Below are 16,978 nucleotides of genomic sequence, written 5' to 3'. Positions count from 1 at the left end.
AGAACACTGACCTCTGTGGGCTGAGGCCTAGTTTCAGAGTCAGATTATCTATGCCGCTCTGCTTGGGGCATTCGCTAGCCACGCTGCTTTCCCTGCCTGAGAAAAGAAACAAGCACGGTTGAAATAAACCTGAAATCTAAATGGGCTAAGTGTCCTGCTTCAGGGATGACCTGTCCAGACCAAACTTCCAATAAGGGCTCTTTATTTCCTTTCATTTTTCCTCCTTTTGGGGGGTGGGGGTGTGAGCACAGTACCCAGACCGGTCATAGGTAACTGGCAAAATATCTAGATCCTCCAAATTAAAAAGACAAAAGATGAAAATGAAAGAAGAGGAGGAAAAAAACAAAAACAAAAACAAAAACAAACAACAACAACAACAACAAAAAAAACCCCACAGGCCCATGCAAACCTGTTTCTGTTGCGCCTTTTGCAATTCCTTATTTAGAGAGAGAGATACACACTCCCATACGCTTTACTGGTGCCTGGGGAAATGTTAAGATACATTTCGGGGTCTGGCTAAATAGAACTGCACTCTAAAAACACAGACACAGTATTTTGTTTTATCTGTTGCAAAAAAAAATGTATTTGATTACTTGGGTAAAATTACAGTATCTCTGTTGTTAGTAAGTATTAAATGTTAAAGAAATTGGACCCCCCCTTTCCTTTCAACTTTCCAAGAAAGTGCATGTAACAGTCCAATTTTTTTTTTCTTCCATACCTAATACAAAATAAGCAAACACTATACCTGCTCTCTTGATCAAGAAGAAGCATTCGCTCTTGTAAGGAACATATGTACATTTTAATGAAAGTGATATTTCTTATCGTATGTACAAGAGCATCTACATTTTCTCCACTGACGGTTGTTCAAGATGCCATACTTAGCAGCATTGTGTAATTCCAGCACACATTTTCTATTGTGAATATACCTACAAGGCAAAATGTTACGTCTCAGTTTCAACTACCAAAACAACACTTGTATTTTCTCTAAAGAATTCTGCGTGCTTATTACTGTACAGAAACTTATCAACATTGAGGACGACTCAAGTAAAAAGCACAATACAAATAGCAGTTCAAAACGGAAATGGTTAAATCTACAAAAAAAAAAAAGCAGGTTGAATTTTCCAATAAAAATTAAAAACAAAACAAAACAAAAACAAAACAAAAACCCAAAAAGCCCAAACCTTTCAAAGAACCACATGGATCAGTCTGTACTTTCAGTCCTTTGCTTAAATTTGTTTCGAAAGATTAGACAATGTGTTTGCTGATAAAACTTTTCCAGCAGGATCAAAGTGTACATTTATATACAGACTTTATTAGAGATCTAATGCATCACTGAGGCATTGCATCAACACCAGATTCATATTAAACCGGATATAGAAAATAAGTTAATGCCAGATTAAGACCGCCTAGCAGGGCAACTTGTGATTGCCATAAATGTTACAGCAAATTTACAGCACTCTAGTCAATTAGTATTTAGTCCAAAATACAGAAGACCAAAGTTAACGCTTGCATTCTGTTTGCAAAGCCAGGTTATATCACTAATAAATAAGCTTTCTTATAACTCTAGAAGTTGAACAAGGTACAAAAGAATGTCTTCGTAATGTTGTAGTTCATAGATCCGGGGGAACCAGGAGGGAAGGGGGAGGGGGGACAGGGCGAGGAGGAGGAGGAGGAGGAGGAGGAGGAGGAGGCAACCGTGGGTCTTGTTCTGAGCCGGGATGCTCTTTCTCCGGCCAGAGTTGCTTTAACTTGTGACAATCTCTTTGCTGTCCTCCACGAAGCGGGTGAACCGGAAGTTGGTTCCGTTCTCGCTGCTGGCCATCTTTTCCAGGCCGGCCAGGGGAGCGCTGGGCTCGGAGTTCTGGAGCTTCTCCAGGTTTCCCGTCAGGCCGCTAATAGGTGAGCTGCTCCCGCTGCCCAGGCTTCCAGGAATTGGAGGGATGCCACCATTCTGAATGACGGAGATCTCATTGGCCTTCATGGCCAGCCCGTTGGAGAGCGCCGCTGCGTACTGATTCCAGAAACTGGAAGGATCCCCGCTTCCTGACCTGGCCGCCAAATCCTTCTGGAACATTTCTGGGAACTTGACAGGATTGCCTCCTAGAAATGTCATGGGGCCATCCACAGACAGCCGCCGACCCCGTCGTGCAGGGGCGCTATTCCACATGTGAGTGCCCATGTGTACCTGAGATGAGACCAGGGTCAGGGGGGGGAAAGGGAAAAAAAAAAAAAAAAAAAAAAAAAAAAGGAAAGAAAGAAAGGGAAAGAGAGAGAGAGAGAGAGAGAGAGGAAGGGAGAAGCTTAATAGTTGAATCTGTCTCAGCTCATATCCCAGCACTCGACAAACCAAGTGGCCCACATGTCTATTCTTATTAAGTGTCAGACAGTGGATGGGGAATAGGACACCGTCCACTCGAGCCCCCTCCTAATAACGTAGGCGCCCTCCGCAGCCCCGGGCCGCCTTCCCTCTTCCTGGGCCAAGATGCCTGCCTTACTTACTCTTTTTTTATTACCCGTATTTAGCTTATAATGGCCTCAAGCAAGCTCGTCAGGCGCAGATAGCTCCTTTCAGGGTTAGAATTGTTATGTCCACTCTCATTGCCATGGTAAGGATTGTATCTGACACCCTTTACCCTATAAATGTCCTTTTCAGATGGGAAGCAAGTACCCCTCACAGATTGCCCGGTGGAGGGCCGGTGCACGGAGAGAAAAGCCAGAAAGTAATTATTCATCTCGCATTACTGGCAGCAATCTCTAGAGAAATACTCTGTCAACAGAAAAATGTACACAGTCAGAGCGCTCAACTGTTGCTCTAGAACCTGAGCGTGTTTGCTTTATTTCCAACACATATCAGCGGGAAGCGTCGTATAATCAATTATCATAATACCCATTAGCGGGGCAGCGTGACGTTATTGTTTTTAGGGGCCGCGGGCCGCGCTGGACGGCGCCGTTATGAAAAATAGATGCATCCGCCGAAGAGGACGGTAATTATGAAGTGATACGGGCTGCACACAGGCCACGTGGAGGTCTTTAATCAATACCCCATGGCAACGCCGGGCCTGTCTTCCAGGGTAGGTAAGGCAATTCATTTGGTGCATTTAGCGAGACAGTGGGGAGGGGCCGCCGCCTCGCTTAGGCGGACCAAATGATTCCAGGCGCCCACCCGCTCCGCTGGGCTGCAGCCCGCCCCGCTCCCTGCCACGATCCTGACTCACGCACTTCCAGGCCAGGGGCACCCGCGTTTCTCCGCTATCAGCCCCACGTGGCAGGAACCCTCGCGAGAACACTCCCCCTGCATGTCCTGCCTCTGGGGGGTGCTGGCTCGGGGGAGCATGCATTACAGATAATCAATGGCAAACCAGCCAGAGGGCTGTTGGGTGGGGGACAGACAGAGCGAGGTACCTTCAGATTGCCTTTTGTTGTGAAAGCTCTCCCACAAATAGTGCAAGCAAAGGGTTTCTCTCCAGTGTGAGTTCGCTCGTGGATCTGCAGGGCGCTGGACGAGGAGAAGGTTTTACCACACGTGTTGCAGTAGTGCTGCTTGGGGGTTCTCCTGGGCAGAGCTGGGAGCAGAACAGGGGACGTGGCAGAGGAGGACAGAGGCCCAGAGGGGACGTGACCGGTGGAGGTGTCCTTGCTGTCCTGAGGAGTGACATGAAGGAAGCCGTTGACCTCTGTCTTGATGAGAGATGACAACGAGTTGGCGGGGATCACCGCCGAGTTCTGATTGGGGCCGAGGTTGGAACTGGGCTCAAAGAGCTGGGACGGCAGGTCCCGCATCTGATGTGTCAACATGTGCTGCTTCAGATTCCCCTTTGTGGAAAAGCCGCGATTGCAAACTGTGCAAATAAATGGTCTCTCTTTGGTATGACTTCTGTAGTGAATGTCCAAGGCACTCTGACAAGCAAAGGTTTTGCCACAAATGTCGCAAGCAGTGTTTTTAAATTTACCCCGGTCTCTGAAAGGGAAGAGGATCCCCAAAGAATCTTCCTTGATGATCTTCTCTGCGTGACTGGACGTCAGATCCAGAGCCCCACCATTCACGGGGGTGGGGGACAGACCATTGGCGAACTCGCTGGGCACTGCTCTCTGTGGCTTCTCCTCCACGCTGGGGGACTTGTGGAGCTCCTGGGTGCTGTTGGATGGGGACAGAGCCTGCATGGAAGAGGTAGACTCTGAGATGGCTGGGCTGCCAGCACTTTGGCTCTCCATATCGCCACCCACCGAGGACGAGTCATTGGTCAGGACGTCCCCCTCGACGGACCCGTTCTCCACGGACTTCAGGCTGGCCTGCAGCTGCTCGGCCAAGCCGGCGTTGATCATCTTCATCTGATTTTCCAAAGCAGCAATGCTTGACATCTCCAGGGGCAAAGGCGAAGAAGATAAGCTGTCTTGGGATGCATCCGCGGACTTGGGCGTGTCGGGGATGCTGCCCTCAGGACAGTCCTCCATGTTTTCATCAGAGAAGGTGTCCAGGTCGTCGAAATTCTTCTCGTCGAAGGAGCCCGTGTCCGACTCCATGGACTCAGGGTAGCTGTCGGGGACCGGGGTGTTGGGGATCTGACCACCCATATGCATTCGGATGTGCTGCTGAAGGACCACAGCATTGGTGAACTTCTTCTGGCAGATGGGGCAGGAATGCTGGACTCGGAGCGGGGGCACCGCCCGATGGACACTGTAATGGGTCTTCAGGTTCCCTTTCGTGGTGAAAGCCCGGCCGCAGATCTTGCACTTGAAGGGCCTCTCCCCAGTGTGTGTCCGGTAGTGCATCTTCAAGGCGCTCTGGCAACTGAGGACCCGGTGGCAGATGATACACTCGTTGGGGTCAGCAGCCTTCTTGTCTATGTTCTCTACCAACTGCTGAAGCTTGGAGGTCTCCGAGGCCTGGGCCGAGTCCAACAGTCCCCCGAAAGGAAACTTCGCCTTGAACTGCTCAGACATGAGCGGCAGCAGGGGGTTGGGAAAAGCCGCCGCGCTGCCGGGGCCCCCGTCGGCCACCGGGGAGCTCAGAGAGCCACTGCCACCTCCGGCCACCGGGGCTGAGCCAGGGGCCGCCCCGCTCTCTTCACTTCTGCCCCCGGATGGCGGCCGGGCGGACTCTTCGGCTTCGTCTGCGAGCCCACCCGGGTTTCTCGTGGCTGGCTCGGGGGCCCCGGAGTCGCTTTTGACGGAGCCTGGGGGGCTGGTGGCCGAATGGCTGATGGGGATCGGGGCTGGCTCTTCGGTCTTGATGAAGGGCGCGAGGCTCGGGAGGGTCGGGGGCAACGGCAGGCCGACGGAAGTGGTCAGAGTGGGCAGGACCGGTTTGGTGTCTAGCCAGCTGGTGACCGGCTTTTCCGGAGGAATGGACATGCCGTACGGGATGCCGGTACTTGTGGGGATATTGTCCAGATGCTCAGGCACGGGGTAGGGGTTCATCTGGATATGAGGGTATTTCTCTTTGTGGCGCTGAAAGTGGACCTTGAGGTTCCCCTTGGTGGAGAACCTGTTCCCACAGATGTTGCACTTGAAGGGCCTCTCTCCGGTGTGGGAGCGCAGGTGGATCTGCAAGGCACTGTCGCTCCCGAAGACCTTCGCGCAGAACCTGCACTTGTGTTTGAAGAACGCCTCGTCCGACGTGCTTTTCGCTTCGAAGGCGGGGACATTTGGTGGCTTGCTTTTTCTTTGCTGGGCCAAGGCGGACAAGGAGTTCAAATCCTCTGCAGTCGTTCCGATGTTGGGCAAAGGGCTGGGGAACACCGGGTTAGCGGGGGCCGGCTGAGGTAGAAGTGGATTAGATGCAGGATTCAATAAACTGCTTATTGCAAAAGCTGGTGACGATGACGCCGAGGCTGCTGGGTGGCTGGCGTGCACGGCGCCAGCGCTCGAAGCCGCTTTTTCCGAGGACTGGGTGCTCCCCGCTGCCGCCAAAACGTTAATGTTGGGGGAAGAGCCGCTGTTGGGTGGAACGATGTTGTGGCCAGAACCGCTCTGAGGTAGCTGGGTGGGGGGGAGCTGTTTCACACCGCTGATGCACGCAGACTGGCTGGCGAGGCTCTGGGCTAAGCCAGCTGCTGCCGCCAGCTGCTGAGACAAATGGGAGCTTAGTGTGGACAAGGGGTTGGCAGATGTTCGTAAAGTACCTGGAGAAGGACTCGAAGATGTTGGCAAGTCTGCGTTCTGAGAAGCCAACAGCAGTATTTGGTGACGGATCTGTTCGATCAGCTGCAGCTGGTGGATCTGTTGCTGCTGGAGGGCCAGGAGCTGCTCCATGAGGGCGGGCACCGCCAGCTTGCCCCCCGAGGCCCCGCTGCACCTCGCTTCCTGGGAGAACTGGGCCACGGCCACCTTGGTGCTCTGCAGGTTCTCAATGATGACGTTGCTGTTGATCACGGAGAAGTTGCCCAGTGTCGTCAGGTCCCCGAGTTGAGGTAGAGAGGTTGTGATCGCTGAGGTACCGGTGGAGGGAACGCCGCTGCAGCCTGGCGGGGGGCCGCCGCCGCCCCCGCTGCCGCTGCCGCCGCCCCCCAGAGCGCCCCCGCCACCTTTGTTCGCCCCCGGGGCCTCCACCTCCATGGACTCTTCCCCGTGGCGGCCGCGGTGTTCCGAAAGGTCGCCGCCGTCCGCCTGATCCGTTTTGAGAACGGGGTCATTCATTTGTTCATCGGGATGCTCCGGAGGAGGGGTGGGAGAGAAGGTTTCCGGTGGGCTGGCTGGGCTTTCATTGACGATTAACACTAATTGATTTTTAGTACAGTTCTTCTTGTGGAGCAGAAGATCTGATAACTCAAAGAATTCGGCGCAGCACCGGCCACAGACGTGGGCGTCCTTGCTCTTCGTGGGGCGACTGGGTTGACCTTTCTCTGTGTCTCCTGCCAACATCAAAAGGGGCAGGGTGAGAACGGGGGGCCGCGACACACAGGGTCACCCACGACTTCAAAACAAGGAGCGTGACCCGTCATTTTCTGTCTTCCAAACTTGAACCCCTGGCCCCCCAAAACCAGTCAATACCACCTAAGAAGGTTCATGTGGAGGGTGTGGAGGAATTCCTATCAATCCCCTCTCTCAGCTAGCCACGGTCTTCAGATAATCCATCAAAATATAAAATACTACGAACTGAAGACATTGGTGCATAATGAAATTCCATAGCAAGATATTGATTTCCAATATTTTATACACCTTATTGTCTACTCATCCAGAGAGGGTCCAGCAACCATTCTGAGGACTTATTAGTCTCTTGAGTTTCTGTCAACCTTATTCATTTTCAACTGATTCAAAGATATCTGTGACAGTTTGTTCTGTCACTAAACTAATTTGTAGTCATTCAGGTTCCAATCAGTTGTTGACGGGGGTGGGGGTGGGGCGGGGCTTCATATCACCAAGCAGAAGACTGACAACTTAAAAATCACCTCCAGCCCCTACCAAGAACCGGAACCTGAGCTAAGGCTGATTGGTGACAATCACACTTTTGCCACATCAGTAACAAATCCTCGGGACCGCTCAAGACTCTGCGGGATACAGAGAAGAAAGCATCGCACACGCACACACACACACACACACACACACACACACACATAAGGAAGAGAAACGCAATGATCATAATCCGTTACAAGGCCTGCCTCGCACCTATATATTACCCCCATGGCATGTTTATTTTTAAAATTAAAGAATGCAGCCTTGGCTACCATTCCACTCTTTAAGGAATATATGCCTCGAGGCTCCAAATGGCAACGTTATGTCTCTAAATATTTCATCAAAAGTGCTCTCTATATCTATAAAAACTGGCACAAGCTTTACATTTCTGATTCAACATCAACTTCTAGAAGGATGTGCCATTAAGGCGAAGGGAAGAAATAATTCCTGGTTTAGAGTTTGGAATGGCTGCGCAATTCTCCTTGTCTGAATGCCTTTAAAAACAGTTTGCTCTTAACTGTTATCAATTGTTTAACAGATTGTCCTGAACCTTTCATTATAAAAAATCCCTTTATTTCATGTTTGTTTCCACGGGTTGCTCAGATTTCTTCTCGCTAAGATCCATTTGTAAATTAAACATAAAAATCTCCAACTCCAAGCTAACATCCTATTCAAAGACAGGATGGAGCCCCATTGTTTGCCCAGCATGGGGAACACCAACTTCTGTTGTACAAATGGTGTGTGGTCATCTCCGAAGGCTGTGAAAAAAAAAACAAAAAAAAACTGTTTAATTCAAGGATTACCTCCCTGCATGCTTTTCTGCAGAACTGAATCAGATAATAGTTAGTTTCCATGACTTCCAAATTGAATCTCCCAGAAAACTTGCAGGGGAAAAAGAAAAAAAAAAAAAAGAAAAGAAAAGAAAACTAATTGCAAATATGAATAAATACAAATTCAAAATGTTGCTTTTTCGGTAACCTTGAGAGTCAACTCCAAAGAGCCAGGCATCTGCCTTTTCGTAGTAAACATCCAAAAAAGCTTGAGGACTTTTGCATTCCAGAAAATATAATTAATACCTAAATACTAACTTCTGGAAATTCCTTTAACTCTATTTGCCTTGAGTGATGCCCAAGTTGATGAGAACCCCCTGTGAAGTATGCCAGATGTATGCACACTTTATTCACTGGGAGTGTTATTTGAGTAGCTAAGTTATACTTAACAAGCTAGCTTTGCTAATACCCATCTTTTAATCTCTACAAGGGTATGGAGCGAAATGCATTAACAATACCAAACAAATCTTAGCTGTAGCAGAAAATACCAATAATGATTCAGTTTTAATTTAATGTTTAATCATCCTAATTGGCACCAGATTCCTATGCACGTTCAAGGTGCTGTTTTAAGCACTTTCTGTCTCTCTCCCTGCCTTAAAATAATGTAAACAAAATATTAAACGAAATTCACCAAAGTTATGTTGCTTAACTTGGGACAAAAATAATGTGACAAAAATTCCGTTTAAAGCTTCTTATTTTGACAACCAATTTTAAATGATGCATCCATTTCAGATGCTTATTTTAAACTAGGAAATGCAATTCCTAATATATTCAACAGAAATGTTATTTCTTTCTCTTTGCACATTTCCATATGTAATGGTTATGTTTCCATCTACTTTTACAGCCAATTATGAAGGAACAAAAGCTATTCTGTTTGTTCACACATTTTCAACAAAATGCATTAAAACTATTATGTCAGCATGTTCTATTAAGCTCTGCATTCAGTGGAAAATACTTTTCAACCAGCTCACATTTATCAAAACATAAAGCCACTTTAAAACACAGTTTTGCTTGGTCAGCTGGGCTTAGACAAATAATGACAGATTCAGAACTAAATAACTAGCAAGGGAAATCAGAAAACTGACTTCATCAATTGTACACATTACAATGTAGTTTTTTCAAATATTTAGCACATCTGTGTTCACGATTAAAGGGCATTTTAATTCTTTCTAACTTGCAAACATCTGATATTCTCATAATATACGGACAAAGTAAAAAGAAGGTTACTTTACAGGATTTAGCTGATTATTGCTTTCCTGGGCTCGAATTCTAGCATTCGCACTGCTTCAAGACTCACTTGAGAATTTTCAAGTTTTTCAACCTGAACATTTTTAAATTTAGGATTGTGCTAACTGGACGGAAAATGTGGATGCTTAAAAATAAATGCCTGCTTGCTTCTAAGAAAGAGACTGTGTTCAAAAGCTGCCCGGGGTTTTAGCTTGGATTTTCACGACATTTTAATAAGCTGACATCTGATCTCACTGTAGAGTCGACTAATTTAATCTCCTGATGTTTATGAAAACCAAAAAAAAAAAAAAAATTCCAGTATCTATTTTGATTTATTTCAAAAGCAGGTGTCGCTATACTGTAATAGCTCTTAACTTTAAATCTATCTGTATTCTGACCTGAGCTGCTGTGAAGCTGAACACGACAAAGACAAAGCATGAGAACTAGTTTGAATCTTTAACTACCAGAGAGAATATTTTAAGTTGTAATAAGACACACACACACGCACGCACACACACACACACACACACACACACACACTACCACCATGTTCTAATTCATTTTTCGGACCGTCTGCTATCTTGTTTCTCAATAATCTGTTACACAGGGTTGCAACTGGTGACCCCATTATAGTAAATACAGTTGCCTTGCTCCCTGTACCAGGGTGAAAGTAACATTCCTGGTCCTTTTCTATGGAGTTTGCATACAAATTGATTTTATAATCCTCCTCGGGCAGGAAAATTTGAGAACCAGTGGTTTGCTAAGTTTGTATGCACAAAAAGGATATCTGGAATTTTTCCGGCGCTTGTGTTTTTGTTTTTGTTTTTTCAGAGGATAAGGTGGTGAACTTAACAGTTTCATCCAACTTATACTCAAAGCCCAGATGTTTTCGGTCTTGTCCTATTTAGGGGCTGGACACCAACTCAAATTTGTCAGTTTTTCATCATCTCAACCTAACATGGCAGGATAGGAGGCAGAAAATTGAAGTGTTCCAATATATCTGTCTACTGTGAAAACAAAAATAAAACTATGCCCCACACAGCAAGGTTGGGCCAGCCAGGAAAAAAAACAAAACAGAACAGAACAAAACAACCTTATTCTACCACATTTAGTTTTCTTTTTTGGAGCTCTTCAGAAAGTGCCTTCACTTTACTTTCCATTTACCTTACGATCACATTAACATTTTTAATAGAACCTCTCACAGGATTATGATTTTGGAGCCTATAATCTTTACAGGATGTTCCTTCCCATAGACTAATTAGACTAATTGAGAAAGGCCATCAGCAATATTTTTGATTGATCGGTCTTGATCTTTTTATTATTAATATACATATACATACATATATATATATATATATATATATATATTTTTTTTTTTTTTTTTTGCCCAGACCTGGGAAAAACCTAAACCTGAATGCCCAGCTTAAGATTCCAAAGAAATTTTAAACACTCCCATGTGTGCCCTGCATATTGTCTATAATAACGTCTTAAGTTTCCCTCTCTGTGATACGCAACCAAATGACACATCACCAGACTGCTTCAATTTCCTCCGTGTTCTGGCCAGGATTAGTGTATTCTCGAGTGGAACAACACAAGCGAAATCTCTGGAAAAAAAAAAAAAACCCACACGGACAAGACACTCCTTCTTAAGCAGGGATGCGAGCCCACCTAACACACAATAAATGAAAGGGGGAAAATGCCTTCCCCTTGGATGAATCAAACTGAACACTAGGTGGGGTTCCAGTTGTAAGGGTTTGTTCAAAAACTTCTTTGTGGCTTTTCCTATTCCAGTGACACGTAAAAAGAGAGACTCCTTAAGGCGAGATCTAAACTTTGGCTACATAAACATTGGCAAAGGCACAAGAAACTAAATCCCTGTTGTTTGAGGGTAAAACGGAGCTATGGAGACTACCTGTCAATCTTCCCCTTTGGGGGTCTGGCATCTGAGGGTGACAAGGGAATAAGGTTAGGAAAAGAAGCCAAGCTGATAAGGTGAGACTAAAGTAAACTACTAACTTCCTGCTAAGTGACTAGCAAGACTCAATTTGGGGGTCACTGGGAAGATACTGAAGGACATATTATGATCTGGACCTTGTCACCTTTGCATGGGAGGAGGCTAGCAAAGGTTAAAACAGCTCGACACATTTAGCTTCTCTAAAGGCTGGCACACACACACTTTTTTCTGTGTGTGTGTGGGGGGGGAGGGGTGTTGGGGCTTCGGGTAATTTACCATCTCGGCTAAACTGCTCAATTCCTTCAGTTTTGGTAAGCTAAGAAGATTCTGGAAGACGGGGCGAGCTGTACACCACGCGATGTCTTAGAAACACTGAATTAAGACGGCAGGAGGACTTTGTTCTGGTTACTACAGAGAGCTGGGCTTTGAACCATTTCAAAAAACTTAGCAGACTGGGACTCTGCCGTTTGCCTGCTCGGGTTCCCACTAGGCTCTCCACATGAGAAATGTGGGGTTTTGCCTTCTAAAGGGCTCCTGGTAAAGATGACTTGCTACCTGCAGGACGTAGCAAGAAAGGAAATAAAGTCCCCTAAGGATAACCTATAAATTGGCACTTGTACCTATAAACCATAGGAGAAACTTGATGTACCAGAAACCACGAGACCCTCACTATCACAAATGCACTTTTGTGTCTGCTCTCTCACACCCAACTCCACTTTGCTTGTTGGTATGTTTGTTTTTAACGTTTTAGAAAGTATTTGCAGCCCGGAGCAAATCCCCTCAAAACAGTCTGCATTCTCTCATCCAGAATCTTCCATTATGCCACAAACTTAGAATAGGCCTGATTAAACATGAATTCTTTCCAACTGCCTTATCGTGCAGGTGTCGGTTTTTCAAAAAAAGCAATTAATTATAGTTCTCTCTAACCTTTTGGGCCCAGAAATCAATGTGTTGCCATTAAGCTGCTCACAATGAGTAAATTACTTTGGTAAATAATAGAATTTCATTATTAATATAAATAAGAGGAACATTTATGATACTTTATATGAGTCCATGTTTTATCTCGAGTTCATGATGTTTTTATCTCTCTTCCAATATTATCTTTTCCTTGAGAAAGCTGAGCACCAAAATACTTTAATAAACGAATGGAGTCGGAATGGGCCACCCCTGTAGCTACCTGAATCTTAAAAACACCACCCAAGGAAGAAAAACCCAACACACTCACACACACACCTCTGGAACCCAGAGCTTAGTAAAGAACCCACAGAGAAAATCATTAGATTCTAATATTCCCCTTTCCCCGAATTATTTATCTCGGTAAATAATTTTTCCAATGGCAGTCATCTTTCTACAAATAACTCGAGACTTGTTGAATATCATTTAAGACACAAGTAATATGTGCCATAATCTTGGTTTCATAAGAAACAGAAAAATTTCCCAGCTGAATGTAGGGGGTTCCTGGAATTACAACTAAATTAAAATAGGAACATCGGAAGGCTGACCAAATCATCTTGTTTTCTTGAACTTGTTCTGAGGGAGTTATCCGTGTGGCTGTTTGGCATGGCTCTGATTTTCTTTGTATGCCCGTGCACACACACACATACACACACACAAACACACACATACATACATGAGGCTGCTCTCAGCCTGAGTCTCTGCTTTTGGGCTCCTGTGCCGGGGGCCCACAAACTTTTCTAGGTCCTGCTCTAGGTAGAAATCAGCCCGTCTGAGGTGCCAGCGTGTGTCAAACGCACCAACTAGATTGAATTCGGTTTGTTCGAGGTTCCATGGACCCTATTTTCCGACCATTTTGAGACATAAGAAAAAGTAGCATATTGTTGGGAGTGAGGCGCTGTCTCCTAAAAATGTAATGACCTTTATACATGCGGGGGTGAGGGGAGATCCACCCAAAACAAAAGCAAAAAAAAAGAAAAAAAGAAAAAAAGCCCCAAACCCCAACAACTCCGTGAAGTGTGTTCTGCCTCGGGAGGTGCACAGAGATTGCAGATTCCTTGCAGAAAAGGTGGCGACTTTTTAAAGGTAACTTGGAGATAGGTCACACGTTCTCAAGCCCCACATTCTCCCAACTACCCCCAAATAAAAAGATGGGGTGCTGGAAGGCCCTCTGGTGAGGCAGACACTGAGGAGGATTACTTGTGTGCTAATATTATTACAACATACGGAATCCTGTAACCCTATTACAAAATCTACCCTCTAGGCAGCTTCCCCCAAACTTATTGTTCAACCATGTAAAAACAGTCATAACCTAAAACCATTACCACCGAAGAAAAAAGAGGGGGTGGGGAGAGGTGAGAAGGAGCTGGGAGGGAAGTCCTGGCCATGCCCCTAACACTTTGCTCTTTCTTAGGACAATGAACCAGCTTTGGGGGAGAAAAAAAAAGGGGGGGGTGGAGAAAAAGAGGGAGGAAGGAAGAAAGAAAGAAAAAAAAAGAAAACTTGATTCAGTGACTTAATGAACTTACCTCAAAGCTCAAATAAACTAAAAAAAAAAAAAGTCCTAATAAATAATAATGGTAAGAGGTAGTGAACTCCTTTTATGCTATTGCTTTATGAGAAGCCTTAACTATTAAAAATTCTGGATTTGCAGGGCGACAGGAGAAAGGCAAAGATCTAGCAGGCATCCTTTCTCTGGGAAGCCTGAGTCTTTTTTTCTCCTTTTTGAAAATGTATGAAATCAGGACAAATGGACAAAAAAATTTAAAAAACCCCAACAAACCAAACCAAACCAAACAAACCCTGAAAAACATTTTCTTCTCCTCCCCTTTGGTTTTTCCTACACAGACTGGGAACTTTCACAGTGTTCCAGGGCGGAAAGGTCTTAGCAGAAACTTTGAGAAAGATGGGTGTCGGGGCGAGAAGCAGAAGAAACCAGCTGAGAAAACCCGGAAAAATATTTGGAGCTGTTGCTGCGGCCTGGGGTATTTCCCCCCAATTTATCTCGCGTCCCCGGGTTGGCCTGCGATGGAAAGCGGGGTTGGGGGCTCTCTCAGCCGACTTAGAAATCTTAGACTCTGGGTAAGGCTGGAAGCTCGAAAGAGTACTGGGTTGGGGGGGGGGGTGGCGGCAAATGTTGTAAACAATTTTCTTAATCTGTCTCAGTTCTCCCCAATTTCTTACGGGGTCCCCCACGCCAGGAGTCCCGTTTCCCGACAGCTGGGGTTACGGGAGTGGAAGTCCCTTGTCTTCTCTGCCTGGGCTCTGCGCGGCTCCCCGCGCCCCAGCCCTACTGAGAAGCAGGCCTCTAGGGAAGGAGCCCGGGACCGTGGGGCCCGGGCGGCCGCATAGTTTAGTGGGGAGAAGTGACGATCTAAGGGCACGCTTCTGAGCCTTGTCGGGCTCCGGGTGCCCCCTCCATACCCCCAAATGCCGCCCAGGACTTGAGCATTCCGAAGGGCATCCGGAGCCGCAGAGACCCCGCCGGGGTTGCCCTCGTCCTCCCGCAGCCGAGAGGCGAGCATCTTGCCGGGGACCGACCCCGGCGCCGCTCCTTCGCCTCGGGCGCTGGGCCTGGCAGCTCGGAGGCCCCTAAAGTGAACCACCTCCAGGGACCAAGAGGGATTCGAGGTGTCTTCCATGCGTACCCCAAATCCCCAGCCGGGACCTCTCCTACTCTCGGCCTCGGCGCCCTCACACAAACTTTTCTCTAGACTTGTTCATTCCCTTCGGGACCGCAGTTGTCGCCTCCATCCGAGAAAGCGAGTGCCTCTGTTGGGGGGGGTTCTCCTCTGGCTAGAGACCCCCCTCAACAGCCCAGGAAAAAGACCCTCACGATTCCTGGAAGCACGGAGTAGCACGATCCTCAGCGAGCGCACACTCAATCTAAGATTTCTCGGGGGCGAGGGGTGGGGTGCATGTATTGGGAGAAAAGATGCGGGGATAAACCCATTGGGTAGCCTGACCCCAACCAACACGGTTCCCCGTCCGCCTGCACTGCGTCTCCGATGCAACCAGCAGCAAAGAACACTCTCCGCCACTGCCGCGACCCCGGCGTGTCGGGCACCGGCGCCCGGACAGCGGTCCCCGTCTTCTGGCAGCTCTGAACCCCTAAAGGCATCCCATTCCCCCGCGCGGATCCAGGTGGAGTGTGAGCGCTTGGGGGGGGGGGGCGCGGCACGGGGGGTTCCCCCGCGCTGGGAGTTCAGCCCGGAGTACCAAGTAAAGTTCCCGTAGGCAGCAGGGCCGGGGCGGCGGAGGCCGGCCCGGGGGCCCCCGGCCCGGCGCGGGGAACGTGAGGGGCCCCGGGCGACCGACCTCCGTCCGCCCCGCGTCCCGCCGGCCACCCGGGCCCCGGCCGCCGCTCCCCGGAAAAGCCGGGCCGGAGGAGCCGGGCCCGCGTGCCCGCTCTCCTTCCCCCCCCACCCCCCGCCCCCCGGAGGACCCAACAACTCCGAAAAGATCCTGCCGGGAGAAGTGTTTGCTCTCCCCAGGCCAGGGGGGAAGCCCGGCGCAGGCAAATTGAAAATTAAAAAGGAAAGGAAAAAAAAGAAAGAAAGAAAGAAAGAAAAGAAAGGAAGGAAGGAAGGAAGAAATACGCCGAGTGGGAAAGGCGAGCGGGGACTCGGCGGTGGCAGCGGCCGGGACGGTGGGCGCGGGGGCCAGCCGCGTGTGCGTGGGTCCGGGTGTGCGTGAGTGTGAGTGCGAGTGCGTGTGTGTGCGTGTGTGTGTCCGCGGCGCGGGCCGGAGCACTCACCATCTCGCCGGGGGAGCGAGGCCACTTCGGGGTCGGATTGGAAATGTTGAGGCTTCGCTTGCTTCCTCCGCGACATGCTGGCTCAAACATCAGCTGGGGCAGAATAAAAAATTACTAAAAAAAAATCTTCTCAAAATTACGGAAATCGAGCGGCGGCGGCGGCGGCGGCTCCCCCCGCCCGCCGGCCCGCCCGCCCCCTCCCCGGCTCCCCGGCCCCGGGCGCAGCGCGCATGTGTCCTGCTATAATTATGATTATCAATAATGCATTGCGATTAATCATAGAGGGGCTCTTTGAAAGGCGATTGGCACCGGGCCAGCGCTATTCAAACCCGCTCGCCTTAATCAATTAGTTTGTGATTTGCTGCAGACCCCTGTCTCTCCGCGCGCTGGCCCAATAAGCCGGCCGCGGGGCTGGCTCTGCGCGCCGCGCCGCCCGACACTGGGTTAACCCTCTTCGCGACCGCCCGGGACTCCGCGGCCCGGCCGCCGCGGGCCTTCCTCCTCGCCTCTGCGCGCCCAACGCCCCGGCCTGCGCCCCCCCCTTCCGAGCCCCCCCCCCATCCCGGGCTGGGCCGACCCGAATTAGCATGCCCTCCCCGGAATTAAGCCTCCCGGGTGGGGGGTGGGGCCGGGCGGCGGGGGCTGGAGACCCAGGCTGCGGGCGCGCGGCGAACTTCCCAACTCCCGCGCTAGGCGCGCCGGCCCGCGGGGGGAGGGAGTCCCGTGGCGGGATTTGGGGGGAGGAAGTCCCGTTTCGTGAGTGTTTCTTCGTTTCTTTAAGAGCTACCAGAAAGCAGCCCACCCCCACCCCATAAAAAAAAAAAAAAATAAGCGAGTGGGGAAGAGCCAGCCCCACGCCGGTCC

At 48.9% G+C, this 16,978-nt stretch overlaps 1 protein-coding gene across 1 annotated transcript; it reads right to left on the bottom strand.

Annotated features, from left to right (window-relative positions):
• Window positions 1-517: 517 nt before the first annotated feature.
• SALL1 (spalt like transcription factor 1) lies at window positions 518-16,286 on the bottom strand. Its single transcript, XM_045989012.1, has 3 exons — window positions 16,115-16,286; window positions 3,403-6,851; window positions 518-2,185 (listed from the first exon to the last, which is right to left on the bottom strand). The coding sequence occupies exons 1-3, from the start codon at window positions 16,188-16,190 to the stop codon at window positions 1,745-1,747; spliced, it is 3,966 nt and encodes a 1,321-aa protein (XP_045844968.1). The 5' UTR covers window positions 16,191-16,286; the 3' UTR covers window positions 518-1,744.
• Between the last annotated feature and the right edge of the window lie 692 nt (window positions 16,287-16,978).

This window comes from Meles meles, chromosome 19 (assembly GCF_922984935.1).
Source record: "Meles meles chromosome 19, mMelMel3.1 paternal haplotype, whole genome shotgun sequence".
Lineage (NCBI taxonomy): Eukaryota > Metazoa > Chordata > Mammalia > Carnivora > Mustelidae > Meles > Meles meles.
The sequence above is the reverse complement of the archived record's forward strand: the minus strand, read 5'-3'. Positions and strand labels throughout refer to the sequence as shown.

Coding starts and splice junctions, on each gene's coding strand:
- SALL1 (XM_045989012.1), bottom strand. CDS start 16,190: ATGTCGCGGAGGAAGCAAGCGAAGCCTCAACATTTCCAATCCGACCCC. Junction 6,852..16,114: donor CTCGCTCCCCCGGCGAGATG/GTGAGTGCTCCG, acceptor TGATGTTGGCAG/GAGACACAGAGAAAGGTCAA. Junction 2,186..3,402: donor CAACAAAAGGCAATCTGAAG/GTACCTCGCTCT, acceptor GTCTCATCTCAG/GTACACATGGGCACTCACAT.